This window comes from Oscarella lobularis, chromosome 5, assembly GCF_947507565.1.
Source record: "Oscarella lobularis chromosome 5, ooOscLobu1.1, whole genome shotgun sequence".
In the NCBI taxonomy this organism is placed as follows: domain Eukaryota; kingdom Metazoa; phylum Porifera; class Homoscleromorpha; order Homosclerophorida; family Oscarellidae; genus Oscarella; species Oscarella lobularis.
In genome coordinates, this window is record NC_089179.1 from 966,630 (window position 1) to 994,092 (window position 27,463).

Genomic DNA, 27,463 nt, shown 5'->3' on the forward strand with positions numbered 1-27,463 from the left:
TCTAATCCTGGCCCCTGTTACTGGAAGCGTTCGTTGCAACGCACTGGCTTTTTCTCCAGCCGCTAAAGAAGCGGCGTCATTGCACGCCTCTTTTCAGGTAATTGACTCTTGGGGTGTTCATATTAGCGACAAATCTGCAGCTTGATGCGTGCTGATATAAATACAGGGTATTTATTTTGAAGACGATAATGCAATTTTTCCTATTCACGTTTTCTCCTATTCACGTGTTGGAAAATCGGCGACCTGTGGGTTTGTCTATTGAGGATGCGCCTTACGGAAATACATGAGAGGGTGCGTTCAGAAAGTACAAAACTATTGGTATTTTTTTATCACTAGCCAGCTTTGGGGATTGACTGAAAAGTGACGATGGAAAAATGGGAAGTCGGAAGAGACATTGACAGTAGATGTACTTTTTTCTTTTTGTTTGAGTTAGGTAGATAGACGCATGGGGTCCTAAGCATGACCCTGTTGACAAAAAACTGCTGTTCCGGGGTCCTGGGCAAGACCCCGTCACCAAAAACTGCCCGCACATGCACAGTAGAGGATCTGCGTTATTTTTTTATTTAATAAACCCGGAAATAACCCGGAAGTGGCAAAAAACAAAAACGAACGTCCTCCCGGTCTTTTTCTAAGAGGGGGCTTTCACCCAAGCCCCCGTCGGGGGGACAGCGACCCTCTGTCCCGGGGGTGCCTTTATATACCAAGGCACAGGTGGACCGCTATTGTAACCCACCGCGTCTTGCCCAAGTGGGGTGGCAGTTTATCACTCATGCCACTGGAGTAGGGGATTGAATCCCCTGCGCTTGCGCCGCGTTTAACCTCTCTGGCTCGAGTTGGGCCGGTTTATTTAGTCACCTCGGGGCCCGGAGGTGAATGGCGACATCGGAAAGCTCTTCATCTGCCTCGTCTGATTGTCCTTGGGTTTAGCCTAGGAAAGCAAAGCAGCTCCAATACTGTAATAGAGTAAGAGGGAGTTACCTTTGTTGGTATGTCCGTTCAATGGCGTTGATCGGGTAAAGGCCCCTCCCCTGGGTAACCGTGGGAACGCATGCGCTGCGCGAGTCATTCATTTACGTTACTCTATACGTTATTTCTTTTGCCCGTCATGTTGGATCTGTCCGTCGCTCCCGAACGATCTCTAGGCAACGAACAATGGGAAATCATTCTCGGTGCGTCTCGGGCACGAGAAGGGATGACGCCACATTTGGTCACACCTCGTCTTTGTTCTCAGGAATGACCGTCTGCCAGGCAATTCAGACTCTCAAGGGGCACAGCCAGACAGTAAACGGCATCGAAATCCAATACTGCAAGGACGTGAGTCAAATGGGAGAGAAGTGGTCGAGGAAGAAACCGTACCAACTTCAGTGGGCTCCTTTCTCCTCTGCTAGGATCCGCTGTCTTTTGACATGGTCATCGACCTCGTCGACAATGGCGTCAAGTTCATTTTCGACAGCATAACACAACGACTAAAGGCGAGACAACTAGTTACGCACTCGCCAGAGAGGATATCCAATACCACTGTCGTCTATTTATAGCTCATCGTTGTTTATGACCTGACAATAGTAAAACTTCGATACGGGTATATTAGGACGCAAAACGTGAACGAACCTTTTTCTTTTCACGATCGTCTTGCAGCGGAACGCACTTCAACGTCCCAGAAAACATCCCGCCCACGTATCGAAAAATAGAGGAATCATTTGGTGCCACATTTCTAGGAGGTACGATATCAGATTCGATTGAAACAGAGCAATCATATCTTTCCTCGTCGTTAGATTATGATCGAGGACGCCAACAGTTGATTTTGTCATATCGAGGAATATCGTTCTTATTTCCTGCGGATGATGATGATGACTCTCAGGTGCCTTGTCATATTGCACTCACTCACTCACTCACTCACTTCGTTCTGATTTCTGTTCGTCAGGCGCAGATATCCGAGCAAAATCTCTCCCGTGTCGTATCCCGTCTCTATATTTACAGTGGAACGAATTGGAAGTTACCCAGGTGAGAAGACTCTGTGTAGAATAGCCACTATTTTTCTCATCGGGTCTTAGCTCACCTGAAATTCCTCTCTGTCGCTACAACAGTCACTGCTTTGCTGACAAGATTGAAGTGATGGCCTGCGATGGTCGACTGGAAGGACTGCGAGTTACTCTGCTCTCTGGCGTGCCAATAGGAAGTGGCATCGAGTTGACGAAAGGGGTTAGCGAGGTCGACGTTAAGTTCGGCTCCACGTGTCAGGAGGTTATGCGAATGCTGGGATCTCCATCTAAAGTCTATTATAAAGATGATAAGAGAGTGAGTGCACTTTTGGAGAAGCGAATCCCGCGGTCACCGTGCCGTGTTCTTTCTTTTGAAGATGGCAAAGATTCACAGTCCTAGTCCTTGTAAGCTGAAGCGGTCTCAGCACTCTGACTACTTTTTTAACTACTTCACGCTGGGCGTGGTAATGATTTTGGGGCCCAGTTTGCAAAGGATATGTGCGAGGATCCGTTCTATGTAGGATGTACTTTTTGATGCCGTTCGTCACACCGTTAAGAAATTCGTGCTACATACGAATTTTCCCGGACATTACGACTTTGAAATGTGAGGAGTTTAATTTTACTGCCCGCGGCCTTCTTACCTTCCTCTTCCAGTTATTATCGATGCAACTTCCTGATCAGGTTGAGGCCGATGTTTGACGGTAGGCACCAAATGCGCAGAAAAAGATACCTTGCAAATCCGTGTAGATACGACTGGATCACTTTACAGCGACGAGCTGGAAGTTACTCCTTGCACAAAGGTAAGCAATCGCCGCGCCATTCAACTCTTCTTATACGTGTCGCCGTTTTAGTGGGACGATATCCAGAGGGCAATGGCTGTTCCGGATATGCGGCCTGTCGTGCTGAACAGGAAAGGCGAACGATTAGATTAATTAGAGAACCCCTTTCTCTATCTTTTCCTGATCCTTTTTGATTTGGTGCACCACGTGCACAATCAAAGAGGATGAACCAGAGAAAAGGTAGAGAAATCCCAATTTTTCCTGTCTATCCGAATTTACGTGCAGGCCTTCGTCAACGAACACGGTCAATCCCTTCGGCGCGACCTTTTGCTACAGCGTTCAAGATATTATATTCGAAGTGAGACATCCCCCTTTGCCGACCCTCTAATCTTTTTCAATTCCATCTTCACTGCACCAGGTGATGGCTAACCGGCACATAGCGTCGGTGACACTCCATCGGGCTGAATAACGAAGCTCTAATGTTTGACGGGAATCTCTAATATAACGTAAACAGATTGACAGACGGTCTATTTTCTTCTAAGTATCATTGCACGATTTGTTTGCTGCCCAGCGTTGTACATCTTTCAGCGAGCATTCTCTAGCACAGAGCGAAGTACGTTTTATTAGTGCTTCTGCCTCACTACGCTGTTCCGTAATAAATAGTTGTCAAGTGCACGTACCAACCTTCAGCTGACGAATTCCGATCCCACACTTTGTTCTAAGTATTCTTTGTACAAAGCCTATCAAAGAGAAAAGTTTTCAACTGGGTTTCCGCGTCACATTTTCGTTTGCAGGCACCTTTTTTCGCTTGCCAATGTCTTCGACGTAATCGCGTATTTCCTCTAGAGACCGCTTGCTCCGTTTCGACAGCGTCGGACGCGTCCTACACGACACGCAGTCCTAATAAACGCGCGCGAGAGCAGAAACAGAATGCACTGACTTGGAAACGCATCGTCCCAGCAGAAACAGAAGGACGCAGAGAGCTGCTTGACAGACAAGAAATCCAACCTGATACCTTTCAGGCACTAGTCCAAATAGCCCCTCGATAAAATTCTACGACATTCCCAAAGCGAGTCGCGACTTAGAATGGATACGCAACGTTGCTTACCTGTAGCTGTTCTGCTACCTCTTTGCCTTGCTCGTAGCCAAGCATCTCCACTATGCCCACGCCACTTGTAAGTAAACTGAGCAGTAGCATCAGAGGAAAGAAGAAGGCCAACGAATAGAACACTAAGCCTCGAAAGCGAGCCTTCCAGTTGAACGCCCGATCAGCTCTGTGCAACTCATCATAATCATCAAAAAAACTCCATCAGCAAAACTCACTGATCTTTTTCTTTCTTCTTTTGAGCCAAACTGGCTATCGCCTGGCAATCTTTCTCTAGTGCGTTTAACGTCGTCTGTATCATCTGATCGATAGCCTTGGATATTTCCTTAGCAGTGTTTTCAAGTTGATTTTCGCATTTGGCTGTCTGGATAGGACTGGGAATGAGTTTCTCGCCCCGCGCACGTCCACCCCTCTCTCACACCTTTCCAGTGAGCGTCGGAATATAGATGGTCGGCATTTCAAACGCCGCCTTGTTTAAACCCGGCCTCTTGCACAATTCCTGAACAATTTGCATCATGACCCGCTAGAAAAAACAAGCAGCAACGCCGTTACCCATAAAAAACACATTCCAATGCCATCCTTCATACCTGCCTATCACTCTCTGTTCCAGCAGTGTCGGCTTTTGATAAATAAAAGCGAATCCTATCGGGATGTTTGCTATTGAGTTTTTCTATAACAAAGGATGCCGGCAATGACTTGTTTCTTGACCATAGGCTCACTGACCGACAATGTTTAGGGTCCTCTTACACAGAGCTTGGCCAATTGGATCGAAAAATACAAAGATCAAGTCGGCAACATCTCCTGTAGAAGACGACGATTTGCAAATGAAAATGCTCCAAAGAAAGAAAGATATTTATTACCTAGCCAAAGAATGGTATCGTCCACATTGAAAGCATAGATCATGTCTCCGTCGACCAATCCGGGAGTATCGACAAATGTGACCAGACTAAATTTATTCTCTTTCGACGTCGAAATTTCTGTCGTCAAATATTCGACGACGCCTTCGCGCGAAAGAAAATCGAAATATTCAAAACGACAAAATTTCGAAATTACCTCGATGCTTTCGCAATTCGTCGAAATGAGGATACAAATGCAGCGTCGCATTTCCCTGCGCATAGAAAAAAAAACTTTAGCCCCTCTGGTCACGCCTTCTTCTCTCCTTTTACTGTAAGCGACTCCCTCTTCTTGCCGCTCGTCACGAACGTAAATCCCTGCGTCTCCATCGCAACGCCCGTCTTCTGTACATGCTCGCCAACGTACCTAGAAAAAACAAACGCGTTCTACACCGGGTCCCCCCCGAAAGGGAGCGCGATCTCGCTCGACCAATTGATGAAGGAACTCTTTCCAGCCGAGTGATTTCCAATCAGTAGGACGTTAATCTTTTTTTTCGGAGCGAACAGGGTTAATCCGAGCTGCTGCGCGATGCCTATGAGCCCTGCACGCCAAAACAAAGAAGGCGTTCGAGCGTGGGTGAGTCAATGGGACATGCTCGCCTCGGTCTTCGTCGATGTAAAACGAGTGGCAGTCTCTGAGAATTCGTTCGTTGGTGCTCAACGTTACGTTCTCGGTCGAACTGGCCGCCGCCGTCGCAGAGCGCGTTCGTCTCGTCATAATGGGCCACACGTGAAGAGGGCAGGGCGTGGAAGGATATCCGATAGAGCGCGCGATTACGTGACGTAATCGCGTCCACCCCCTTTGTCATAGAGGCGCGTTCATTTTCCTCCTTGTCGATCATCGTCATGACGGATCTCTTTCCCATCGACCTGGCCGACGATTTGCACGCGAACGAAGGCATCGTCTCCGAAGACGAAGACGTGAGTTCGATCGAAAGCGCGCCTAGGAAGGAAGAAAAAAAAAGAACGACAAATCGAAATGGTGAAATCACGCCTCTCTCTCTCTCTCTCTCACACGCAGAACTTCATGGACGCCGAAGGAGACGGGGCCGAAGCGGAGTTCTACACGCCACCGACAACGTAAGAACGAAGAACCAGATCCTCCCGCCACGTGGGCAGGAGAAAGCGGATGATCATGGTCTTCGGGAATGAGAATCACATGCATAGGGGGCGGGACTTGCGTTGATGTTCTACTTCGCAAACGCGTTCTTTTTATACGACAGGGGCGACGGTTTCGAGAGGGTGCCGCTCAACGAACTGACCGTCAATCCGCGAGCCGAATCGGTCGGGCCCGAGCATTTCGAATTGCTCAAGGTCCTCGGCAAGGGCGGCTACGGAAAAGTGTTTCAAGTGCGCAAAGTCGCCGGACACAATCGAGGAAAAATATTCGCCATGAAAGTACTCAAAAAGGTGGGGGAGGAGTTTTGACCTTGAGGCCTGAGGCGAGAGGGGAGGGACCCACTTTCGATTTTGGAATTGTTCTTACTGACAACGGCTATTCATTCTTTAGGCCTTTGTCGTGAGAAGTGCCAAGGACACGCTTCACACGAAAGCGGAAAGGAACATCCTGGAAGAAGTGAAAGTAAACAATGGGAAGTCTTCTTTTGTCGTCTCTCTCGCAAAATCATTTCGTTCCAGAGCCCATTTATTGTCGACTTGTTCTACGCTTTTCAAACGGACGGAAAGCTTTATCTAATCATGGAATATCTCAGCGGTATCTTCTACCTCGTTTTCTTTTTTGAGAAATGATATTTTAATTATTGTTTCCAAGGTGGCGAATTGTTTATGCAGTTGGAACGAGAGGGCATCTTCATGGAAGACGCGACGGCTTTCTATTTGGGCGAAATCACGCTCGCGCTGGGCCACTTGCACAAGGCTGGCGTCATCTATCGAGATTTGAAGCCCGAGAACATCATGCTCGACGCCAAAGGTGTACTCACTTTGCCACTCATCATACTTAGGGAGAATTGTCTGGTACTCCAGGTCACGTCAAGTTGACTGATTTTGGGCTGTGCAAGGAGTCGATAGTCGGCGATCAGAAGACCCACACGTTCTGTGGAACAATAGAATACATGTAAGAGTCAAGACGAGGATATGAGATTGCGATTTTGAGTCGTCAACGAATATAGGGCTCCGGAAATCTTGGCTCGGACCGGTCACAACAAGGCAGTCGACTGGTGGAGTCTTGGCGCTTTGATGTATGACATGTTGATTGGATCGGTGCGTGCGTATATATTTGACGCGTCGTTTCCTATATGTGAAATTGGTTTCGTTTCTCAGCCTCCTTTCTGCGCAGAGAGCAGAAAGAAAACGATAGAAAAAGTACGTCTAGCGTCCTTTCAATGTATCAACAAAGTACCTGGATTCGTTTCAGATTCTAAGGGGCCGGCTGACGATGCCTCCGTACCTAACGCCAGCTGCAAAGAATTGCTTGAAAAAGGTGAACGTGCTGTGATAATCGACTTTCTATGCAATAACAACGTGTGCCTTTTTTTTCCCGCGTAGTTGCTCCAGCGAAACGCATCTCTTCGACTCGGCGGATCAGCTGCGGACGCCGAAGAAATTAAAGTGAGCACAGGCGTTGACCTTTCTCTCGCAGAAAGACGGAATTGCTTTCATCAGGCTCATCCCTTCTTCACGCAATATCTGGTGTGGCGCGACATTGAAGCTAGAAGAACTGAGCCCCCGTTTCTTCCCCACGTGGTATACGCGCGCACCGAAAGATGAAAAGATCGTTTTCATTTTTTTTTCGTGTAGCGAGGCGAGGACGATACGAGTCAATTTGACAGCAAATTCACGCGCCAACCGGCAATCGATTCGCCGGACGATTCTCGCTTGAGCGAGAGTGCCAATCTCAATTTCAAAGGCTTCACCTACGTCGCTCCGAGCGTCCTCGACGAAATCCAGAAAACATCGTGGAATTCCACCGGACGAGTAGGGTACGCAAGGAGAGATAGAACTTGTGCCTACCTTGTTCTACTCGTTTCTTCATAGGTCACCTCGAAAAGTGCTCAAGAGCCCGCTGTTTCCCATCAGGTATTATGAGGCATATTGCTTTGGGATGTAGTTGTCCAATAGGGATCTTCTTTTCAGTCCTGTCAAGGGATCTGGAAGGGCTCACTTCGGATTTGATTCCGCAATAAATCAACGCGAATTGCCTATGGATGCGGCCGTTTCTGTCGTCAAACCGAATGAAGTGCCTTTGAGTAGTCAACCCATTCTAGCAAAGTCTCCCCACCAGGGGAAAAACTACTACAGTAATGGGATACACAATAGGCCTTGTCATCTTACTCTGGGTGGCACGGATATATAACGAGAAATCGCTGAATGAAAGATCTTCTAATAATATTGAAATTGAGTGCAATTTTAGACTTTTTGATTTTTTCATCAAGCAAGACTTTAAACTTACTTGGCTGTATTCTATTTAAAATACGATGCGAATGCAAGCTGACTCGGGCTAAATTTGTAGATATTGTGCATACTCGGCGAATATGCTTGCTTTTTTGATGGCAGTCCAGCAGCGGCCAGCGTAGTGAAACCTACGAAAGAAAATCGTACGCTGATGAAATGAGAGAGCTTCTGCTCTGACCAATGTGATTCGGTGAACGAAGTGTTTCGCTGGAATGATCTGCGTGGCAAATGAAACAAGTTATTTCGAAGTGCTTCACCGAGGAGATGATAGCTAGGATAGCCGATATATCCCGGCAAAAGCGACGACGAAGTCAAGACCGAATCTAGACCTGCGGAAACAAAGATTCTATATGCAAACATCTCAAGTGACGTTGCGTACTTCTCTCCTCCTTTTCGTGGCTAGAGTGAGGCAAGAGAAATAGGTTGCAGTCGATTTCTTTTCCTGACAACTCGCTCGTTAGATCTTCTTTGGCAAATGTAAGGGTGCCACTGTTCAGCAAAGAGACGCCGGAGCACCATTTTAGCTTGCTTTGATCATTGTCTTCGTCGTCCTCTTCGGCCATTTGGCCGTAGATGAACTTGTGGAGACGCGTCAAGCCGGTTGGACGGAAGAGCTCCCGCCCGGCGTTATTGTACAGAAACACTAAGACAAGAGGAAATGAGCGGACCGTTGAGCGGATATCTAATCATACGTATATGTGGTGCCACTTTCTCTCCTGGCTCACTTCAGCAGAAAGTAGTACAAAAGCGAAGACTAGATGAACTGTGCAGTTACTCACTTTGTTGACTGACGAACTGACTGCGGCACGAAATTATCCGAGACGCAATTCATCATCTGCACTGCTCTCAGCAGACGAAACGTTGAGACGTCCATGTTATCGATGACTACTATAACCACGTGGCAAACTGACATGAGAAAAGTAGCAAGTTGAAGAGACTAAAACAAAGAGAACAAGACTACAGCCTAGCATTAGTCGTACAGAGCGCAGTGCTGTACCTCTATTTGAATCTGATCTTCAGCTAGCATATCTGAAGGTAGCCATCTCTCCTTATAAAAGAAGTCTTTTAGAATAGAAGGGCTCATTGTGGGCTGTCGCAACAGAAAAGAGACACTAAAGGAGACCTACGACAGCAAAGTAAACGATACCTCCGTATCCAACAAAATGACTCTTTCCGTAGTTACAAGCATGTCAATGCCGACAGTCTCGTGACAGGCCTTCGTCTATTTATTCCAACGCATTTTCCTTACGTGCATCTCCGTCAATATCGTGGCCTCACCTGCGCTTCATCAGACTGAACTCGAAAAAATCTACGAAACCAAACGTTGCAGCAGAGAGCACTTCTCTCGCACAACGGATTCAATCATACTTTGTACTACTCGTAGTTCGTGAACCAGCCAGCAATGACATGACGGTAGACTTTCCAACTCCTTGGTTCCCAAGAACGCCGACAACAAGAAAATCCGACTGCTCCAGGAGACACTGATAAAAACAATCAACCCAACGAAATAAGCACGACATTTTTTTTCAATTCACCTCGCCTGCCCTGTCGTCCCAATGCAACGCATCGTTGACGAGTTTTGCCGGCTTGGCTTCGACCTGATGAGGCATTCTATGCCGACTTCCGCCTGGCGATCCCTTTCCTCCGCCGCTGCCGCCGCCGCCGCCGCCGCCCCCTCCGCCTCGATCCAAAGCAGACGGCAGAGCGAAACCAACCGTTCTGAAACCGCCGACGGAGAGAGACTGTCCCTTGACGGGAGACGACGAAAACGCACTACCGCCGCCGCCGCCGCCAGTGTGAGCTCGTCTCGGCGTGCGTTTATCGCCGCCACCTGCCCCATCGGCTCGCGGATTCTTCAACGGGCGAAATAGGCTCCCTTCGCTTCTCGTGTTGTACGATGCGAATCGTTTGGAGCCCCTCCACGATCCTCTTTCCGGCGGTGCGGCGTAGATTTCTCTCGGAACTCTGACTGAAGACGACGATGGCGGACTCGAGACGGCATTGTCCGAAGACGGGGGAACTTCGTCGTTTTCGGCTGTGAAAGCGAGTGGAGGTGACGGAAGAGTTGCCTCTTCGGATTTAGGCGATTCTGTCTTGTCTGGTCTAAATAGACTTGATTTAGTGGGCTATCATACTGAATATGCCAACTAAAGAGGCTTCTGTCGCTTCCCTATACAAATGCATTTTGGAAACAAGCCCCCTTTCTATTGATGTGGCCCAGAACTGTTTATCTGCGCTCTAGCTACCTCGTTTTGATCATTATGCTTCCTGGAACCAAGGTAGGCCCGCTTTCCGCTTCGGTCGAGGTCGCACCGAAGCGTCGGGTCGCGCTTCCCGACGCGAGACGGACTCCTGCTCGTCCTCGACCTCTTCCGCCGTCGAAACGATCCTAAACGACCATCCAAGGATCTCGACGATCAATTTTAGACGTCGGGCTAACCTTGGATCGTCCACGTCCTCTTCTTCCACCGCCTCTATGGAAGGAATCGCCCATCGCTTGAGGATTTACAACGCGACAATTCCCGGACGCGTCTTAACACTATTTCTTCAATAAAAAATAAAAGTGCTCTGTCTGTCGCCGCACTACTAACAGTAGTAAATAGTTACGATCTAAAAGTAGTGACTGTCCCAATAAAAGATCTACAGTAGAACTCTGAAGCGCTCTCTATATCTTAGTACTGTTTTACAAAACTCCAAATCCAGTCCATGCCACGTCACCTTCTGAATCAGAAGAGCTTGAACCATCGTTATCCCAATCACCCGAAACCCAGGACGATCGTTGTTTCGACGGATTCTTGTGATGCCCGGCGTGCCAATGCTGTGGCAACGGAGGAAAACGTCCGTGCTGAATCTCGCCTAGAGTAACGGCTCTCGTGGAGCCATGCAACGCCGGCTTCGCTTCCTTTCGATGCTGGCGATGATGGTGATGATGATGACGGTGATGATGCTGGTGTTGATGTTGATGTTGATGCTGATGCTGATGTTGATGACGGTGGTCGTGGGTTGGACGATGAACGGGAGGGTATTTCGGGTGTACGTGATTCATACCGCCAGCAGACTTTACACTCGGTAGAGTTTGAAGACTTGGTGCCGGACGAACGAATGAAAAGTCTCTGAACTAAAAGAAAGGCGTCTACCCCCGTCGAATAAAGTACAACTGTGTAGAACGCTTACGTGGCCAGCGTCTGAATCGAGGTCAGTAACAACTGAAGGTGCCACAGACGATCTTGAAAAAAGACCGATATGCGAGACAATTTTCTACGCTGTACTGCGTTTTTACCGTATTCTCGACGACAATCGAGCGTCCAGCGAAAGTTTGTCCGAGTTTGAATTAATATTATATCCGCTTCCCCAATGTCGAGGTTTGTACTAAATTTTGACTGAGTGGTTTACTGAGGCGGCACGTTGCTGACGAACAAACCTTGACTGTTTCAGGAGGCGACGATTCTCTTACTTTAGAGCCCTTTTTCTTTCTAAACAAAACCCTTGAGAACCAGGCTCTCTTCCCGTGGTCTCATTTTTTACCCTTTGTCTTTGTGCTTTTCCTTCTTGCTCTCATGATGATTATCCCTCATTATTGTCACGTTCTAAATCAAAATGTTCAGTGTTCTTAGCTGACTACACGTGACTGCTATTACTTTCGCAGATTTCTTCACTTCGTCGACTTTCTTAGCGTTCTTTAGCGACGTTTTTGACGCCCAATTGGCCGTCTTTTTCAGCTGAGAGAATAAAGCGCACTTGAAGTGGACAAACTCTTACTGGAAGTCCATTGACAAACTTTCAATTTGGCTCTCTGTATCAGCTCATCAAAATTGATTCTCGCAAAAAACGACTCGGCACGTATTTGAGACAGAGACGTCAAACGCTTTCGAGGATCGACGCACAAAAACTATTATAAAGCATTCGCAAACGTCAATGCGGATAAAGAAAAGACGCGCACCCTCTTCATTGTCAGCACAGCCGACGTGCTCAGAAACTGGGGAAACGTGCAGGCCCCAGACAATATTGCTTCATACATAGCCCTGTGACTTCGCGTTGAATTGAACGGATACTGCAAAGAAAACGCTCAACGTCTTAGAATCTGCTACAGCTGCTAGACTTCACCTCGCCCACGAGCATAGCGTACATGAGAACACCCATCGACCACCAGTCGACGGCGTGGGTGTACGACTCGTTATTTAGTATCTCTGGAGCTGAAATAGAGCAAAGGAAACCGCACATTAGTGGAGACTAATCGCGTCCGCGCTCCATCTTGTGTCAATAATAGTAGGGAGAAGGACGGGGACCCGAAGACGGGAATGTCTGCTTCTAGTATCAACTAGATAAATTGGTATGCTAATGCAGGATGGAGTGGCCTTTAGAAGGAATCCAAATCTGCCCCAATTAAACTGAAACCGCACGAGGAACGCCGAGCTTTATAGCGTTGTGACTAACCCATGTATTGAATGGTCCCACAGATTGTTCTCGTTTTAACGCCGACTTTCAACCATTTCGACAAGCCGAAATCCGTCAGTTTTATATGACCTACACACACAGAGCAAGGACGTGTCAGAAACGAAGGGTGGAAGCCAACAACGCTAACAGCCGGAAATTCGCGAGCCAAACGAGGAACCGTTCGGGGACACATATATATCGAGGAAATGAAGGGAAGTATGTACGTGCAGAGACGGTGCAGTCGCCTAGACAAAGCAGCGTTCCCCCCACATACCACTGGAATCCAACAGCACGTTCTCCAGCTAAAAAGGAAGCAACCCAATCAGGAAGTAAGAAATCAAATTTTCTCGCTCCAGCTCACCTTGAGATCCCGATATATGACACCAGATCGATGCAAAAAATCTGAAAAATTCGAATACAATACGCTCTCGAGCTGAGACGTTTTTTTCAGCCTGTTACCAAGAGCAACGGCCATTTCGGAAACGTACTGCTGAACGGATCGTTCGTCAAAACGACGCACGCGCGTCCAAACGGCAAACAAATCGCCCCGCTCCGAATAGTCGAGTACTAATAAACATACACGAGCTCACTTCGCTGTGAAAACAGTCATAACACCGGATCTCACTTATGTACAAGTGACGTTTAGTTTGCCACGCGTGTCGCGCGTGAACGATGAAAGGACACGTAAAGGACGACTGCGGAGAGAAAATGAATTTTCGACGCCGCCCATTCGGTTCGTCCGCCCCCGCGCGCGAGCGTAATCGAATCTAAGCTCGTCGGGGCCCAATTCGTCCAACGAGCGCCTCGGGGAAAATTGATCGATCGCAGACGCTTTCAGTCGCAACCGCGCAACCGCAAAACGAGCGAAAAAACAACGAACGCGCGTCGAACGCGAGCCGCGCGCATTTTAACGCTAAAACGAGACCACCGCCGCTTCGCTTCGTCGACGAGCGACGGCGGCGGCCGCGTTCTAAGAATAAAATAAGAATCGATAGAGTGTGAGTCGGTCGAGTGGGCGGAGTCGGCGGTGGCGGCGGATTCGTTCGATTGGAGAAGAACCAGTTGGCGCGCGTGTACACTGTGTTCTACCTGAATTTTAATCTCGTCCTTGCACTGCTGCACTGCCTTGTGTCGAAATATTTCCAATTTGTCTAAGACCTAGAGACGGGGACGAGAATTAAGGGGGTCTCTCTCGACGACGACGACGGCGGCGGCGAATGGATTCGATCGCCGGCGGATCCATTAGGGAAAAAGATAATTCTAATGGAGGCGAAATGGGGCGGCGGGCGGGTGGGTGGCACGAACCTTCATCGCGTAGATTTCGCCCGTTCCTTTGCTCTGCACCTTCAAGACCTGCGTACGCGTGGGAGAAACATCGTCGGTCTCGTTCGCTTTGCGAATCGATCGCTATTCTTCGCTTACGTGGCCGAATGCGCCGCGTCCGATGTGTCCCAGAACCTAAACACAAATACGAGTCGCCGTTATTGAAAAGGAAAAAGGGGTAACGATTATCGGCGTCGGCGACGACGACCCCCTATTACGCGAAAGTCCGTAAAATCGACGAGCGGCTTCGATGGGTACTCCGGCAGGAAGACGCCCTCGCGTTGGGGCACGGGCCAGCCGGTTTTCGACGCGCCGCTCAGTCGCGAGAGAGTCGGCTCGACGCCGCGCGCCGAGACGAAACTGTTCGTAACGTTCGGTTTCATCGGTAATTTCGCCGTCATAGACGACGAGCGTCGCCTGATCGGCCGGTCGGGACCGTGCGCCGAGGCGACTGGACGGTTACCCATTCACGGCGCGAGAGGAAGGGCTATCGGTGCGGCATTCGAGTGCAAAGTGGAAACTGGAAAGTCAGGGCAGTGCATCTACGGCTAGCGCGCGCGATTCGTAACGACCGATAGTAATTAGGAGCCGAAAAATAAAAGGCGACTAATAATGTCTCCCTTTTCGGTGCATTTGCGGTGTATAATTCTGATTGTTGTAACAATGCTTTGCTAGTAGGCTAACACTACCATAGTAGGCGCCTTTAGCGCACGCGGAAAGATGGCGGCACTCGTTAGCTATTGCTCGAGCGATTCTTCAGATGGAGACGGAGACGGAGTGGTCGCCGATAAGGTCAGACCAAGGATAATTAATTTGTCACACTTTGTGAGAGAATTTCGTTACAGAATTCTTCACCAGAAGAGAACAAAGTCGAAAGGCGACATCGCTCGAGATCTCGGCGACAATCGCCGTCATCTCCGTCGTCGAAACGACGAAGGAGAAGCCGAAGTTCGTCGCGGCATCGTCGTCGTAGTCGTCGTCGATCCCGATCGAGCTCGAGAGATCGCGAACGACGACGACGAAGGCGACGAACGCCGTCGAAATCGCGATCGCGATCGAGAGAGCGTCGCCGACGAAGATCGGGCTCGAGAGAGCGTCGTCGGCGAAGATCGAGATCGAGAGAGCGTCGCCGGCACGACGACGACGATAACATTCGCGATCGTCGTCATCGTCCGGAGAACCAACGTAAAACCCAAGAGGAGAAGCGTAAGCTTCTGTGGGCTCACAAAAAGAACGAGGCAACGAATCAATTTTTAATTAATTAATTAAAATTCATTTTTAATTTTCAGACGTCAAGTGTTACGAAAGAATGGGCGGAAGCCGCTTTCTCCGGAAACGCGGCGGCCAAGTATAGACGGATGATGGGACTTTCAGAAACCGAGGAGGGAGATTCGGGTGCAGGCGACATTGTTAGAGCCAAGCAAATGGCGACTACAAAAAAACTCATGGACGATTTAGACAAACAGTACGAAGTTTGCCGACTCATTACTCATCGAGATCAGTACAAAGGATTGGGACTGGGATTTGGGTTGGGTGCTGCCATGGCAACAAATAATGAAAAATTGCCAGGGCAGTAAGAGATAAAATAAGGTCTCTCAGGGAGGTAGTTCTGTTTGAGAGCAGGGAATTGAAGCCCTGTATCGATAAATGCTAATGCATGAGTAATACCACCAGATGAATGAGACCGCTATGAGTACATGCCACACCTGATGACTGGCACCAATAAAATTGAACTTGCCTAGATAAGGAGGAGCCAGTGACATTGAGTTAGCAACGGTCGACTTGCGGTACCTGGCCACAGTTTCTCGGGAGTACGACTCACGTAAAAGGAGACACCAAGCAAGGCCACAGCGTAGAACACAATGACTTTTGGTGCAAAAAACTATACTCCAAATTAGCCATTCTGCAGTGCATGATGCGCCTTCGTTTGCCTTACTGATATGATTTCACTACTGCTAATCAGGATCCAATGAACGAAAGGAATAAAGCCAAACGCAGCGGCTAAGGAATACATGAAAACGAGTTGGCAGTTGTGATGCAAGGAGGCTTGAGTTCGAAATTGAGCAAGGAAGCAGAATAGCACAACCAGAAGAACAGCCCCAACGTACACGCGTCTCCACACCTGAAACGAGCCTTATAGCACGTGTTGTCAGACTAAATACGTACCATGTTACAGTAGAATCCGTAGTACAGTCCTGGTATATAGCAGCCACAGACGGCTATTGCAATTCCAATTATGTCGAGCCTGTACCAGATAATAGAAACCGACGGATCACTTGAACACTTGAATAGGTGATAGCCGGTCGAAGCGAAAAGGCAAAACTATATATAGTAGGCATTGTCATAGATCATTTCTAGCATCATGTCAGATTTACCTCGATGCAGAGGAGAAAGAAGGTTATAACGGCGTGGTCAATCAGCGACGATTCTAAGCTCGCATTGGGTATCGTAATAAAGTTGACCCACAGCAGGACACCGAAAAAGAATAAAAAGGAAACTAGATGACTCCAAATGTTGACGGATTCATTGGAGAAGACGAACAGGCTACGGAAAACACTGATGAATGGACTACGTGGGCTTTCCTATGCACGCCAAACCTTTTTATGCATGCACTTTGTGATAGATTTCGTCGGTATCCACCTGTTATATAAAGACATCGTCGCCAGTCGGACGGAACTTCGTCGTAGCGAAACAGGTCCATCTTAGCCCTTCCCATCTTAGCGCACGTGAGCCAAACCCACGCCATCCGCTACACAATGAGAATTGGAATAGGACGAGCTTTCTCTGCCAGACGAGCTTCTACGGCTGCGAGCGCATCCCGAATTGGCACCTTCTTCCAGGACGCTCCGACTCTAGGCAATCAATACAAAGAGGATGCCTTTCTGCAGGCCTATCTAAAGCGAACTCTACCATCAGACGTATTGACAGATATAGAGACTGCTGCCTCGTCTGCACGATTTCTTCTCAGGTGCTGGCAGACGTCTCGAGGGATTTGTCCTCGTTCGGACGACGAGTCGTCTTCGAGGTGATGCACCTCGGTCGTCGAGTCGAACTTGATCCGCCTCGACTCGAGCAGTACGACGCGTGGGGAAAACGCGTCGATCGAGTGATCGTGAATCCCGCTTGGAATCGTCTGCACGATATTGCTGCCGAAGAGGGGCTCATCGAAATCGCTTACACGAGACTCCACGGCCCTTGGAGGTATCCATGGTGTCAATTGTCCGAATTTCGATATCGTGTCACGACTCTCTAGTCGATTGCATCAGATGAGTAAACTGTATCTGTTTGGGCCCTCTTCTGGACTCTATTCTTGCCCCTTGGCTATGACTGATGGGGCAGCCAAAGTTATCGAGGTTGACAAGACTTTTGTCTCCATGTGAACGGAAACGACCTTTGATTTTTTAGTCGTCTGGCAACATGTCTTTATTTCATCGGGCCTATCCCCATCTGACGTCTCGTTTGCCCGAGAATTTCTGGACGTCAGGACAGTGGATGACAGAAAGGAAAGGCGGTTCTGACGTCGGCAAGTGAACTTACTCTCTAATGCATCATTCCTCACCTGCCTTTTTTTAGCGTCTGGTACTGAAACGGTGGCTGTTTCTCATGAAGATGGCTCGTATCGTCTCTATGGATACAAATGGTTTACTTCAGCTTCAGATGCTGACATGTCTCTTACACTGGCAAGAATACAAGATGAAGGGGGACAAGTCGTTGATGTTCGTTGAGTCTCGTTTGCATATTTGATACATCTGATTCTTTTTTGTAGGGAACCAAAGGTTTGACTCTGTTTTATCTAGAAACGAGAGATAAACAGGGGCAACTAAATGGTATTGAGATACAGGTGAATATTAGTTCTTATGTAATAGGTTGACTAAATTTGACCCTTCTTCAGAAATTGAAAAACAAACTTGGAACTAGGCAACTTCCTACAGCAGAAATGCTACTTGATGGCAGCGTCGCCCATAAAGTAAATAATCTAAACTGTTTAGCGAGTTGTTTCCTACTGAGTTTGCTGTGCAGCTATCTGATGTTGGACGCGGGGTGGCAGCTATTTCAGACATGCTCACTATAACTCGCCTCCACAATTCTATTGCAGCAGTTGGAGGAATAAGACGGTGAGAAAAGCCAATGGAAGACGTGCAGCTTCTAATGACACAGTGGGCTTTACAGTATAGTTCATCTAGCTCGTGACTACGCCAAACGCCGATCTGCATTCGGGGGAAAACTAATCAATCATCCACTACACGTGCAAACGTTGGCTAGACTTGAGGTACGTTTACACGTAAGGAGTTTTTGTACGTCACGGCAAACTTTTAGCTTGAAACTCGCGGGGGGCTGATTCTTACCATGGAAATAGCAAAGTTGCTTGGCATGGAAGAAAATGGCAAAGGAGACAATGACCATCAACTTCTCATGCGATTATTGACCCCACTGGCAAAGCTCTACACAGCAAAGCAGGTAGTCAGTTTAGACCATTGATAATATTGTACATTGTACTGGGCTCAGGCTGTCAGTGTAACGTCAGAAGGGCTGGAATGTTTTGGAGGCCAGGGTTATATAGAAGACACAGGCTTGCCAGGAATGCTTCGCGACGCTCAGGTACACTAAATTCTATTGTGTGAGAAATTAATCTCATTTTTCCTCATTCAGGTTTTACCTATCTGGGAAGGCACAACGAACGTGCTCTCTTTGGACGTACTTCGAGCTTTCAGCAAGTCAAAAGGCGACGTGTATCGAGCCTATTGCGCGGACGTGAACAAACGCTTGGCCTTGGCCAAAAGCGTTGATCCGCTTCAGGCTTCGTGTAGACGCGTTCAAAACGCCTTGGATACTTTGACTGCTTTTATCAGCCAGGCGGCCTCCGAACACCCCAGCGTTTTTGAAAGTGCAGCTCGCGACCTCGCATACAGCTTGGCTAGGGTTTACATCGGTAGAAATGATGAACACTTTGTTTCAGTGCTTATCCGCAATATGTGTAGGTTCGCTTCTCATTGAACATGCAGCTTGGAGTGAAGCTGAAAAAGATGACATTGCTGCAGCCGAAAGGTTGGCAAATCTTTGTCTTGAGGAGATAGGCAACTGTAGCATCTTATACGTGTAGATGGTGCCGTCGACGGCTTGCAATAGTCGTCTCGGTCAATGACTACGGAGACGACGCGCAATCAATAGACAAAAACATGGTTTTTAGTTAGTTTATTTACAAAGACGCCTGTCTAAATCCCTGCTACAACGATATACGTTTCCTGAGGCTCTTACCCTGTCTATTGCAACGCTGCTACGTCAATAATTGCCAAGGCCTCCAGCTGAGATAATGCAAAAGCCTCGTGAGAAGAGAGTTTTGAAGGTTTCTTGTGGCGATATAACGGACTGCCATTCCTCACGCCATTTCTGCAAAATCACACCTCAATAGTTCACGCGATGAATAGTGACATTTTTACCTGAAAACAGAATGCACGGTGCGTTAGTCATGCCAGCGCTTCGCAATTAACGTAAAGGCGATGGAAAGAGAAATTTCGGGGGACCCAGTTCTCGTTTTCCACTGCTACGAGGCTCGATCGAAGTCGTTCGTTACTTCGTGTTGTTCGAGTGGCGAACGAATTCCAAGGCCGTCTGCGACGAGCACGAATCGCATGACCGATCAAGTTACGAGTTGCGCCGGGGATTTGATTCACGCGCGCTCGCCGCGCGTAAAAACGATCCTACATAGAAAAACAATGTCAGCAAACCTTAGAATCCCAAGCGAAACACGCGTACAATGGCCGATCGAACACGAGGGATCGTCCACCATTTTGAATTGTAGCGCCTAAAACCGGTCGGCAAACCGGCGTGACGGGCTCGTGAGGACCACGTGAAAAATTGGCGCGAACTTTCTCGGCGAACCAGCGATTCGTTGCCTTGGTGAATTGAACACAATGAGGTCATGGTGGGGTCACCAGCGGATGTTACATCATCTTCGGTATAAAAGCGAGGGGCCAACGCCCCAATCTTCAGTCTTGCGCTAGGGTGGGGGATGCCAACGGGCTGAACCCTTGAGGCTGATCGTGAGCTGGGGAAGCTGGTCGTTGGTCATCAAAGCGTTTTTGTCATCTGTCGATCCTCACTGAAACTGCTAGGCACAGTGGATGGGCGTCGCTCTAATGCGGCGCTAAGATCGGCACTGGGGGTCACAAAGGGTCGTTGGACGGCTTCAGTTGCGAAGTCAGGCGTTCCGCGCTAAAGCCGAGTGGGCGTCTGACTAAGGTTTGCCACTTACTGCCAAAGAAACGTGTGGGGGCCCAGTGTCTCGTGGTATTTCCTCACTCGGATTAGTAACTTATACCCGGAAGATGACCCGACCCCCAGGACAATAAACGCTTGGCCCTCGATTGGTGAACTCGGCAATCGCTTCGTAAGTCCTCTCCCGACACGGTAGTCTCGGTTCTTGTGAAAAAATTCCATCATTCCTCCCGAAAGACTACGGCCTCTATGAGGCCCCGGTACGACGCGGTCGGGGGGACGGTGTGGGAGAGCCGTTCTCGATCCAGGCCGTACCGGTCGTGATTGGGCCTATGAAGCAAGGTCTCGCTTCCAATATTTTTGGGCCACAAACTGCGTTCGAACCTCCACGTGGTGTGGCCTGGATAACGCCAATACGAACGCACCGCAAAAAGGTACGTACTCGGACAAATCGAACAGTTTTATCCTTCTCTTTTTTAGGTGATCGATCGGCCGATCAGCAGCTGGCCTCCGACGCGCGATGAAGCTAGAAGATGGATCTCTTATTATTGAACGTAGTTAATTAATAGCGTAAATTAGCGTAGATGGATAGAATTTTCATCAAAAAAAAAGAATAAAACGGTTTACCTGCTCACGTGGCAGATCACGTGTTCATCAGTCTCGTGCAAAATGAGTTCGCTGCTGGTGGCGATTCTTGCCGCTCTCTGTTGGAATGGCCGCGCTGACGAGTTAGAGAAACCCACGTTGCAAGTCTTTTTGCAGTCCAATGGCATCGCTGAAATCCGGCGCATCGTCAATCCAATTCTCGTCAAAACCGTCACCTCTACGCTCATTCCCGACCAGTCCTTCGGTTTCGCCGGCATCGACATCGACATATCCGAGATAAAATTGACCGAATTTACGCTCGGCGAACAAGAAGTGCTCAATGTTCCTCCCAGCGCCGTCTACATCGTTTCTTCGAACATGACGGCGCACGCTACGATGGCGTGGCGGTACAAAGACGGCGCAATAGACATCAGCGGTAACGCGACCGATCTGATGTCTGACATGTCGCTCGGAATCGTTCTCGACATCACCTCTCTTGAACATCGGCTCATTCTCGACATAATAGAATGCACCGTCAAGATTGGCACTTTGAAAATTCAATTGTCGGGAACGAGCAGTTTTTATGAAAAACTCGTCGAACTTCTCAACAGCCCCATCACCAATCTCTTTGAATCTCAAATTGGATCCGAGATCAAGACCCTCGCTAATCAGATAATTGCAAAGTATTTGCCCGATGTGCCACTTCAAGTCAACGTCAGCGTTGAATCGGCTACTGTGCACGCCTACTTTGGCCTCGTTTCATTTGGGAACGTGCACGGGTTGTACGGCAAGAAATATGGCAACAACCACTTTTCCGGCAGCGGATCGTCCTATCAGACAGCGTCACTCAGTTTCGGTGTAAGCGCATACGACAGCATCAGCATAACAGGTTATTTCTCGCCCCAAAACACGGGCAATTACAGCATCCGAATGCACTACAAACAGCGAAGCAGAGTGACGTTTGTCGGCAAGTCCGAAGGCGGCTTGGAGATGCACAATCCAGGCATGTGCTGGCCGGAATATCATACCGACTACACCGAAGCGGTGCCGTTGCTCGCTCACGCCTTCTATCCCCTTCAACTGGAGTACCAGTCCGGCTGCGGCGGCGGTCACGTCGAATTGACCGCCTGCTTCGAATCGACGAACAACTGCACTGCCATCGATTCACTGAGTCTGTACGCCGAGCCGACTTCGCTCGGCATTCCCGTCGTCGTGCATTCGGACGCGATAGTCGCTTCGTCGGCTTTCAACGTCTTCTACCAAACGCAAACGATACCGTCGAACAACTCCGTTCACTCTCTACCGAATACCCTGCCGTCGAGCTTTGATTTGGCCTCCGATATGATCGCCGTCTACGTGGACGAATACGTATTCAATTCTGCTCTCACAGCCTTCTCCGAGGCCGGTCTCTTTACCGTCCTCGTCAATAACAGTGTCATTCCGCCGTCGCTGAAAAGCTTCTTCCAGTTCAATACGACCTTTTTCAAGTCCTATGTTCCCTCGCTCTATGAAAAGTATCCCAACATGGCCATGACAATTGACGTAGGGCCGTTCGTTCATCCGACACTCGTCGTCTTGCCCAGTCCCGTTGGTCTCCTTGGCAGTTTTTCGTTCGTTCTCGACGTGTACGTGGCGGAGGAACAGAAGCTGATACCGGCATTTGGTTTGATAGCGAATCTTACGGTTTCGGGGATGGCCAAGATGAACGGTAGCAATATAACGGCGAACGTTGAAATGAAAGGGTTCAACGTCACTCTGAGCTGGGCGAAGATTGACGTGAATCAAACTAGCGTGGACAATTTGAAATCGTTTATGGGTTCCATGATCAATTTGGTCGCCCTGCCAGCAATCAATTTCAAATTGAATCAGGGTATTCCTATTCCTGCGTTTGACGGATTAACGATTGTCAATCCTCGATTCACCTACTATAACGGATACATCGGCGTTACTGCCGCTTTCAAGATAGAAATCTAGAAACTTGGAATGTGTGTCTGTCGGTTTGCTTTACGTGTGCTAAGTACTTTGTTGTTTGTATCTAATAAATTTACCTGGTAGTCTTCATTTAGAACCTTACGAAAGCTCAAAGCCAGCTCCTGATGATATGGCAAAGCGAAGCTTCTCTTGCAGGATTGACTTGCTACGGTAGTTGGGTAGCTTAAGTAGATTGAAACAGGTCGACGCCGTTGGAAGCCGGTCGGCAAATCCTCGACGAGACTGACGAAAAAATCCGCGTATCACTCGTCCCACGGTGTCTCCCTCGTCCTAAGAAAAAAAAACGTGTAGAAATGAACTGTGTGAGGTTTTCTGTTGGGCATACCCTGTCGTCTTCAACTTGAACGCATCGAACTGCGAACGGAGGCTGCAAATAGGAGAAGCCCAAAATTGGAGGCTTTGAGCAGCTCGTCACGAACTGAGCAAAAAAGATATGATACCTCCTGTCTGTTATTTTTGATATTGTACCTTCAAAAAGAGAGCCTTTTCTTTGGAATTAAAGTCATTAGCGACGGTGTCCCACAGCCATCTCACGACCTTGTGAGCAGGATGAAATCCGCCGAAATACTGAACGTGTTTCCTAAAAAGCAGGCACTGAATAACTCCTCCAAACGACATTTTCCCTCTCACTTTAGGTCCTCGACGTCCAGTTCGACGTTATCGCCGGAGATCAACTTTTGGATTTCTCGAGGAGAGAAAAGGCCCAACCATTCGGGGTTAATAATCGAATGAAAGCCTCGCACGAACTCCGCGGTCTGCTTTCGAAGCTGAGTGTGCATGCGAAAATGCGCAACGCGGTGAATATAACTCATCCTGAAAAAATTACAAAAATGACGCGGCTGTCGATATTATTTTGAGGCACGCCTCACTTGTTTTCGTTGGTTACCGGAATCGCACTTCCACCCGGCACTAGATCGTGCGTCAAAAGCTTTCCGAAAAAATCTTCGTTGAGAGAGAACGTCAGGTCGAGATCGGCAATGTCGTCATCGTAATGCTAATTAAGTACATATAGACTAATATATCCACAAGGACGACGATACCTTAACATAATTTAAATTCCTGTACAGATCTTGATCAAACGAGGACAGTTCGTCAAACGGGCTATACGCGGCGCTGTACGTCGTTCCTTTGAGATGGACGAGAAAGAAATCAGCAAAAGGCACGTCGACTAAAATACCCTAAATATACAAGACCCTTCAAAAGGAAGGGTTCAATTTAAACGAGATACGCTGCACCTCGTACACGGCTTTTCCGAGCATGCGGCCCATGAAATTGAAGAGAGCCCCAAAATTGCCCTGCGCCACGCTGGTCGGAGACGGGTAGAGCGTCTCGTCGGACGTAGCCTGGTAAAAAGAAAAATTCGCGCTAAACTAATTAGTTTTTTATGAATTGACCTTGAACAAATCCAAGGACGGGTCGAAAGCTTTCTTTATAGTTTCCTCTAAAAATTCTTTAAATACGCCTTCCTGGTCAATTCCGGCTTCGTCTAGACCCTTTGATAATTCGGGAAGATAATGGAAAGTCCGATATTTTTCTGCGCTCAACTTACGTGCGGATTAATGAACTTGACCCGTATGGTTCCCTTGAGACGTTCGGGCAAAAGTTGGCACAATTGTTCGTAAGCATCCTATCAAACAATTTGATTTTTTTTCGGCGGGAAGCGCCTTTTTCTGCAAACCTCCAAAAAACGAGCTCGGCGTATCCGAACGTACGTCGACGTGGGAGCCGAAGAACGAGTCTCTACCAGACCCAAAGCACACTTGTCGCCTTCGATTAGATCTCTCAGCATGTTGACTCTCTGTCGTCAGAACATTTTCATTGGGCGGCTGGAGAAAATCCGTTAGACTTGCCATCATTCGAGGTATGACGTGGGGTATTTTTTCCGTGATCATCTTTGCTCGCGGTTTTCCGGATTTCAGCTCGGACACTATCGCACTAGGCTTGGGATCTCTGAAGTATAAAAGAAGCTAGTCGATGTGCTAAAAATTTCAAACTACTTCGCAAACGAACCTGATCGTCCAAACGTCCTGACTTGAAAACGAACGACGACTGCTCTTTTCATAGAGCACCTTTAGAAGAGTGTGCACTGCCTCCAAGACTCTCAATTCAAGACACTCTCCAGTGGAGTCTAATTAGATGGACATCATTTCAAAATATACTGTATAGCAGCAAACGTCTACCCAATAGCCGCGGAACGTCCCAAATGAGGCGAAAGACGAGCTGGTTAAGAAAACCCGACAACGACGCCAGGTCTTTCAAAGTGAATGGTTTCTCGTACTCGTATATTTCAACGTCATCGAGAATGCTAAAATGGAACGCAATGACTTCAGCAATCTGAATCCCAAGCACGACTGACGTACGCCACGAGCTGATAGCAGCAGTGACAGAAGAGCACGAGAAGCAGAGAAAGAGATTCGTGCATGGGATTGTTCAACTTCACAACGGCGTCGATAATCGATGCCGTTCCTCGACCCAAGAACTGAAGCGAATGCCACAGCTGCTGGAGAAGTTTTTCGTGAAAGCTGAGAGCTATTTAGCACTTACAATACAAAACTGCCACCTCGGATACTTATTTTTACCTGATAACAGGTCCGTTTTACATTCGAAAAGAGCTGACATCGCCAACTCGTATAAACGACAGACGGCGTGCAGACGTTTCCACTCGCTCGAATTGAGCCGAAACGCCGAATCCGCTGATGACGATGACAAGGACGAGAATTTGAATACAACGTTGAGACGACGCTTCAAAAACGACACTAATAAAATAAGAAAATGTAAAAAAGGAGACGACCTTCGTGCCAGTGTACCAAAGCCTTTGGTGCCATCAGGCGGTTTACCACCAGATGATGCCTGTTCGGGCGTTGGCGATCGATCTATTATGACCGAGAACAAGGAACCGATTACAGATGAACGTCCCAGCATGTGAAGCTGTTTTGATACGGCGCCCATGCGTTTTATGTATCTGATGTAAGAGTAAGGGTATATATACTATTATTGTTTTTGGATCAGCTGGCTGGGCGACTACCTGTCGTCTTGCTTGTCTCTTACTAATCCCACTATTGGATGCCAGTGGGAAAGGCTAGATTCTTTTTTGGCTAGAAACAGTTTGACTCGATTGAGGCAATTAGATAAACAGTCCTACAGAGAAACTAGTCAAGAGAATTAATGAGAAAAACGACGTACAGCGAAAAAGATCTGATTGTCCAGAAGTCGATTTTCTGAACATAAAACAGCCAATTCGATCAGATTACCTATTAGACTATCAGAGCAAAACGTAGAATACAGAAAAGGCAGATACCTGCTACACTGAGAGTCCAATTAACATCTGTATCACCAGCCATAATGCTACATTTCACAATAATTTTCTCAAGGCCTTTCAAAAATTCGGACGACAGAGTCAGCGTTGTGAAGTGCTAAACACTTTAATTAAAATTCCGAGCAAAAATCAAAGGTCGCGTAAACAAAGCTTACCTTTTTATCTATGCTCGACAAAAGACCAGGCAAAGAGAAGATGTATTGAATAAATAAGACCACCATTTCTTCGCTGGAAAGAACTGCTACCGGTCTACGGAACAACCAGCTGCAAAGGACTACCGAACACTGTATCTCGCACCTCCATGCCAGCGTAAAGAAGTCGTTGTATGAAATCAGGCGTTTGGTCAGCATTTGAGAGAAATAAACTTCCTAAGAAACCAATTATTTTTAGAGAGTCGGCGTTTCGACGCAAATCTTGCCTGTAGCATCTGATACAATCCATTCTGAACAGCATATTGCAAGAAGGAGGCGCACAGCTGACTGACAATGGGACGAACTGCACTGCCTCCCTTTGCGGTCAACATTCTCCAGCAAGAGCAGTCCGTAAATTCAGTCAGCTAAATGAAACAAAATATGTAATGCTGTGCCACGGCACCGGATAGGTTTCTACTTTACCACGCGAAAAAGAGCAAATGGCTTGGACGCGTTTCCTTTGCGTAGAAGCTTCATGCACAGAACGAGTATCGTTTGCATGTGATATATCCACGCTTTGAGATGCTGTTTCGAGAGGGCCAGCGAAGCGTACCAGACCTAGAGAGAAGTCGTTCTCGGATGGAATGAAAACTGGTGACGTACTTTCGCTGAAGATGCGCTCATCGACTTCAAAATGTATTGGCAAAGAGAGACAAACCTCTGGAAGCACAAAAGATGTATGCTTGACAGGACTGAAGACAAGTAGTGTACCTCTGCATCAGCATGACGGTACACTAAGAGGAGCCTTCTATTCGCCAGAAAACACTGAACAGCTGAGGCGAGAAATTAGCTAGTATGGTTTTCCGTTGTCAAAAAGAGCCTCAAATTACCTGGAATCGTTAGGGGAGTCTCGTTGGACGAGCTCTTCCCGACTATTTCGTCAAATTCTCTCCTAAATAAAAAGGAACGGCACAGTTGAAAACGTCGAATAGCGGACACTTTGGCACTCTCAGGGACACCAAAGAGTAAAGCGGTCTACCTTGCACTTTGAATGATCCTTCTTCTTTGCAGGAAACCTCTCACGCGCGCCTGCAGTCGAGAAACAGACGAACCGTTCTGTACCAGTTCTATTTCTTTCTTTAGGCGTCTTGCCTGGATCTTGACGATCGCGACCTCTTTTCGTTTCGCCGCCTGGCGATTCTCCCGGGCGCTTCTTGCCTCCTGGAGAGCCTGAGACCGATTTCCTCCCTTAGAGAACATTGCCAACGCGCGCGCGAGGAAGAACGCGAGCCGCGAAGC

The 27,463-nt window shown here is 48.0% G+C and overlaps 10 protein-coding genes and 3 long non-coding RNA genes across 13 annotated transcripts; 5 read left to right on the top strand and 8 right to left on the bottom strand.

Annotated features, from left to right (window-relative positions):
• Positions 1–550: 550 nt before the first annotated feature.
• LOC136186875 (uncharacterized) lies at positions 551–1,494 on the bottom strand. Its single transcript, XR_010669774.1, has 3 exons — positions 1,357–1,494; positions 1,203–1,304; positions 551–1,138 (listed from the first exon to the last, which is right to left on the bottom strand). It is a non-coding gene; the product is annotated as an uncharacterized lncRNA (long non-coding RNA).
• Positions 1,034–3,433, top strand: LOC136186854 (phagosome assembly factor 1-like). Its single transcript, XM_065974324.1, has 15 exons — positions 1,034–1,169; positions 1,232–1,314; positions 1,389–1,472; positions 1,536–1,579; positions 1,636–1,718; positions 1,773–1,858; positions 1,922–2,001; positions 2,052–2,295; positions 2,357–2,443; positions 2,501–2,583; positions 2,634–2,680; positions 2,727–2,779; positions 2,831–2,886; positions 3,041–3,116; positions 3,177–3,433. Exons 1-15 carry the CDS (start codon positions 1,049–1,051, stop codon positions 3,225–3,227), a joined length of 1,278 nt encoding a protein of 425 aa, XP_065830396.1. The 5' UTR covers positions 1,034–1,048; the 3' UTR covers positions 3,228–3,433.
• LOC136186852 (uncharacterized) lies at positions 3,261–5,708 on the bottom strand. The gene is made up of 13 exons (XM_065974322.1): positions 5,357–5,708; positions 5,187–5,298; positions 5,030–5,123; positions 4,917–4,971; positions 4,724–4,864; positions 4,587–4,664; positions 4,451–4,533; positions 4,285–4,386; positions 4,082–4,227; positions 3,867–4,032; positions 3,699–3,811; positions 3,557–3,641; positions 3,261–3,498 (listed from the first exon to the last, which is right to left on the bottom strand). The coding sequence occupies exons 1-13, from the start codon at positions 5,472–5,474 to the stop codon at positions 3,445–3,447; spliced, it is 1,347 nt and encodes a 448-aa protein (XP_065830394.1). The 5' UTR covers positions 5,475–5,708; the 3' UTR covers positions 3,261–3,444.
• LOC136186850 (ribosomal protein S6 kinase beta-1-like) lies at positions 5,547–8,207 on the top strand. The gene is made up of 15 exons (XM_065974320.1): positions 5,547–5,677; positions 5,778–5,836; positions 5,980–6,166; positions 6,267–6,338; positions 6,395–6,470; positions 6,528–6,686; positions 6,740–6,830; positions 6,886–6,976; positions 7,037–7,078; positions 7,131–7,196; positions 7,262–7,324; positions 7,379–7,459; positions 7,514–7,695; positions 7,751–7,792; positions 7,850–8,207. The coding sequence occupies exons 1-15, from the start codon at positions 5,603–5,605 to the stop codon at positions 8,067–8,069; spliced, it is 1,506 nt and encodes a 501-aa protein (XP_065830392.1). The 5' UTR covers positions 5,547–5,602; the 3' UTR covers positions 8,070–8,207.
• LOC136186848 (nonsense-mediated mRNA decay factor SMG9-like) lies at positions 8,078–10,671 on the bottom strand. Its single transcript, XM_065974319.1, has 12 exons — positions 10,608–10,671; positions 10,414–10,556; positions 9,703–10,270; positions 9,536–9,648; positions 9,446–9,476; positions 9,315–9,389; positions 9,165–9,257; positions 8,947–9,104; positions 8,860–8,891; positions 8,547–8,810; positions 8,346–8,496; positions 8,078–8,295 (listed from the first exon to the last, which is right to left on the bottom strand). The coding sequence occupies exons 1-12, from the start codon at positions 10,659–10,661 to the stop codon at positions 8,214–8,216; spliced, it is 1,764 nt and encodes a 587-aa protein (XP_065830391.1). The 5' UTR covers positions 10,662–10,671; the 3' UTR covers positions 8,078–8,213.
• A 23-nt stretch (positions 10,672–10,694) lies between these two features.
• Positions 10,695–14,451, bottom strand: LOC136186845 (putative serine/threonine-protein kinase F31E3.2). The gene is made up of 18 exons (XM_065974316.1): positions 14,143–14,451; positions 14,024–14,059; positions 13,907–13,954; positions 13,691–13,759; positions 13,227–13,296; positions 13,061–13,168; positions 12,963–13,003; positions 12,876–12,903; positions 12,602–12,691; positions 12,272–12,360; positions 12,108–12,218; positions 11,946–12,056; positions 11,806–11,886; positions 11,693–11,754; positions 11,589–11,640; positions 11,448–11,536; positions 11,342–11,393; positions 10,695–11,285 (listed from the first exon to the last, which is right to left on the bottom strand). Exons 1-18 carry the CDS (start codon positions 14,389–14,391, stop codon positions 10,851–10,853), a joined length of 1,821 nt encoding a protein of 606 aa, XP_065830388.1. The 5' UTR covers positions 14,392–14,451; the 3' UTR covers positions 10,695–10,850.
• On the top strand, positions 13,987–15,671 carry LOC136186866 (arginine/serine-rich coiled-coil protein 2-like). Its single transcript, XM_065974339.1, has 4 exons — positions 13,987–14,551; positions 14,603–14,716; positions 14,770–15,162; positions 15,214–15,671. The coding sequence occupies exons 1-4, from the start codon at positions 14,537–14,539 to the stop codon at positions 15,499–15,501; spliced, it is 810 nt and encodes a 269-aa protein (XP_065830411.1). The 5' UTR covers positions 13,987–14,536; the 3' UTR covers positions 15,502–15,671.
• LOC136186863 (progestin and adipoQ receptor family member 3-like) lies at positions 15,217–16,691 on the bottom strand. Its single transcript, XM_065974334.1, has 6 exons — positions 16,522–16,691; positions 16,300–16,468; positions 16,091–16,246; positions 15,861–16,046; positions 15,716–15,806; positions 15,217–15,662 (listed from the first exon to the last, which is right to left on the bottom strand). The coding sequence occupies exons 1-6, from the start codon at positions 16,668–16,670 to the stop codon at positions 15,520–15,522; spliced, it is 894 nt and encodes a 297-aa protein (XP_065830406.1). The 5' UTR covers positions 16,671–16,691; the 3' UTR covers positions 15,217–15,519.
• Positions 16,667–19,211, top strand: LOC136186847 (acyl-CoA dehydrogenase family member 11-like). Its single transcript, XM_065974318.1, has 14 exons — positions 16,667–16,842; positions 16,893–17,125; positions 17,178–17,277; positions 17,330–17,447; positions 17,498–17,640; positions 17,691–17,765; positions 17,817–17,891; positions 17,945–18,039; positions 18,095–18,194; positions 18,242–18,382; positions 18,431–18,523; positions 18,575–18,854; positions 18,904–18,970; positions 19,026–19,211. The coding sequence occupies exons 1-14, from the start codon at positions 16,681–16,683 to the stop codon at positions 19,114–19,116; spliced, it is 1,773 nt and encodes a 590-aa protein (XP_065830390.1). The 5' UTR covers positions 16,667–16,680; the 3' UTR covers positions 19,117–19,211.
• Positions 18,080–19,062, bottom strand: LOC136186878 (uncharacterized). The gene is made up of 3 exons (XR_010669776.1): positions 18,582–19,062; positions 18,422–18,528; positions 18,080–18,366 (listed from the first exon to the last, which is right to left on the bottom strand). It is a non-coding gene; the product is annotated as an uncharacterized lncRNA (long non-coding RNA).
• On the bottom strand, positions 19,103–19,782 carry LOC136186876 (uncharacterized). Its single transcript, XR_010669775.1, has 3 exons — positions 19,679–19,782; positions 19,363–19,623; positions 19,103–19,312 (listed from the first exon to the last, which is right to left on the bottom strand). It is a non-coding gene; the product is annotated as an uncharacterized lncRNA (long non-coding RNA).
• Positions 19,783–19,947: 165 nt separating this feature from the next.
• LOC136187274 (uncharacterized) lies at positions 19,948–22,786 on the top strand. The gene is made up of 2 exons (XM_065974847.1): positions 19,948–20,574; positions 20,621–22,786. Exon 2 carries the CDS (start codon positions 20,810–20,812, stop codon positions 22,697–22,699), a length of 1,890 nt encoding a protein of 629 aa, XP_065830919.1. The 5' UTR covers positions 19,948–20,574; positions 20,621–20,809; the 3' UTR covers positions 22,700–22,786.
• On the bottom strand, positions 22,579–27,418 carry LOC136187272 (ubiquitin-protein ligase E3B-like). The gene is made up of 28 exons (XM_065974842.1): positions 27,317–27,418; positions 27,204–27,253; positions 27,055–27,116; positions 26,936–26,997; positions 26,828–26,884; positions 26,648–26,782; positions 26,452–26,589; positions 26,331–26,401; positions 26,189–26,282; positions 26,016–26,130; positions 25,901–25,968; positions 25,743–25,855; positions 25,525–25,679; positions 25,297–25,473; positions 25,078–25,246; positions 24,898–25,022; positions 24,728–24,845; positions 24,568–24,667; positions 24,396–24,515; positions 24,267–24,344; positions 24,112–24,210; positions 23,953–24,060; positions 23,758–23,895; positions 23,587–23,711; positions 23,348–23,530; positions 23,186–23,297; positions 23,043–23,135; positions 22,579–22,987 (listed from the first exon to the last, which is right to left on the bottom strand). The coding sequence occupies exons 5-28, from the start codon at positions 26,846–26,848 to the stop codon at positions 22,796–22,798; spliced, it is 2,847 nt and encodes a 948-aa protein (XP_065830914.1). The 5' UTR covers positions 26,849–26,884; positions 26,936–26,997; positions 27,055–27,116; positions 27,204–27,253; positions 27,317–27,418; the 3' UTR covers positions 22,579–22,795.
• Between the last annotated feature and the right edge of the window lie 45 nt (positions 27,419–27,463).